This window comes from Nestor notabilis, unplaced genomic scaffold (genome assembly GCF_000696875.1).
Source record: "Nestor notabilis isolate BGI_N333 unplaced genomic scaffold, ASM69687v1 scaffold5681, whole genome shotgun sequence".
NCBI classification, from domain to species: domain Eukaryota; kingdom Metazoa; phylum Chordata; class Aves; order Psittaciformes; family Psittacidae; genus Nestor; species Nestor notabilis.
The window spans coordinates 7,948-9,384 of record NW_009915977.1 but is presented as its reverse complement, the minus strand read 5'-3'; the positions used below and the strand labels follow the sequence as shown (position 1 = coordinate 9,384).

Sequence of the window (1,437 nt, the reverse complement as noted above, 5' to 3'; positions counted from 1 at the left end):
CCTACAAGGGATGACACTCCAAATGGGATGCTGCTGTCTAAACACAGATATCTAAAACCATCTGACACTCTGCTGAGTATCCTATACAAGTTCTCTGGGGTTGACAAGTGCAATGTGAGACTTACAGGGTGGATGCATGCTCTGGATGATTATCTCAAGTGTGCAATTGAATTGTACTTCTATCCTAAAGAAGAGTCCAAGCTTGTGCTTGGCGTGATTTTGCTACACCAGGAACCAAATGCAGAAGTGGATGCTTTTTCCTGGGATGTATTTTCTGACTAGGAAACTTGGCTCATCTTCCAAAGAAAATCTTTCCTTGAAGTCCCTTCAAACTGGTCTAATGTAAACAGTAAAGGGGAAAGATTCAAATTTCATTTGATTTGTCCAGTGCATCCAGTTCTTTGTTTCAAGCATATGGATGTCAGTGTGGGGACAGGACAGCCCTTGCTGCTGTGGTACAGGGCATCCCTAGCTGTAAGCCTGGTTAAGAAGCTACCTGCTGCCAGGAGGCCTAAATATGATGAATGATGCTCTCACTAGGCTTTTTTTTTTTTTTTTTTTTTGGGCCTTGATGCCACAGGAACCCTGTCTGCAAGCTCTTGTGCAGGAGAAGCAAAGAGCAGCAACTGTCTGATGAACAAGGTTTAAAAGTCACCATGGGCAGTTACTGGGGACAGAGAACTAGCCATCAGTGCTCCCTGGAGATGGAAATCTTTGGGAAGACCATTCCAGCAGGGTTGGTGCAGTAGGAAAGCAGTGCCAGACCTTCCAACCCTCATAACCCCTGCACACTGAGGGTCTTGAGCAATTAGATCTAGCGGGAATGCCATGATGGCAGGATTACCTAATGATGAGGCTGGAATGAGAGAGATCGCATCTGTGGCAGGTCTGCCCTTTACATTTCCCTCTTCTCTAAAGGATGAGCATCTCTGAACTCTGATGGAGGGAAGGTAGCAGTAGCAATATCTCATGGCTGTGCCCTTTCCTGACTTGCAGGTTTGGAGTGAGGTTTCCCTGCATGTCAGATGCTTATGAACAAGACCTGCTTGGCCTGGCAATGGAGAGTGCTCAGGAGCTAGGCTTTGTGAGCTTCACCCGAGAAGGAGTGTACTGCCAGTTGGCTGGTCCCTCCTATGAAACCGTTGCAGAGTGCCGTGTGCTGCAGGCACTGGGAGCAGATGCTGTAGGTAAGATGCCTTGTCTGGCAGGGTTGGTTGGGCACGTGGATTGAACAGTTCTGCTCAACACTGAGTTTCTTCAGTCTTTGACTCTCTAAGTCTCCTGGGCCTAGAGAAATGAGCTCAGTGTTTCTGCTTAGTTCTACAGTGGCTTAGTGCAGCTCCTGATCTGCAGAAAGCCCCTATGCTTATAGCTGCCCAGAACAGGGATCCAAGCACGATGTTGTGTTTATTTGCCATGCTCAGATGGATCATCTTC

At 47.5% G+C, this 1,437-nt stretch overlaps 1 protein-coding gene across 1 annotated transcript in view; it reads left to right on the top strand.

Moving 5' to 3' along the window:
- PNP (purine nucleoside phosphorylase) overlaps positions 1-1,437 on the top strand; it is a 14,074-nt gene that overhangs the window by 11,291 nt on the left and 1,346 nt on the right. Inside the window, exon 5 of the mRNA XM_010024383.1 lies at positions 997-1,187. Coding sequence (XP_010022685.1) covers positions 997-1,187 — 191 coding nt within the window. The remainder of the gene's footprint in view (positions 1-996; positions 1,188-1,437) is intronic.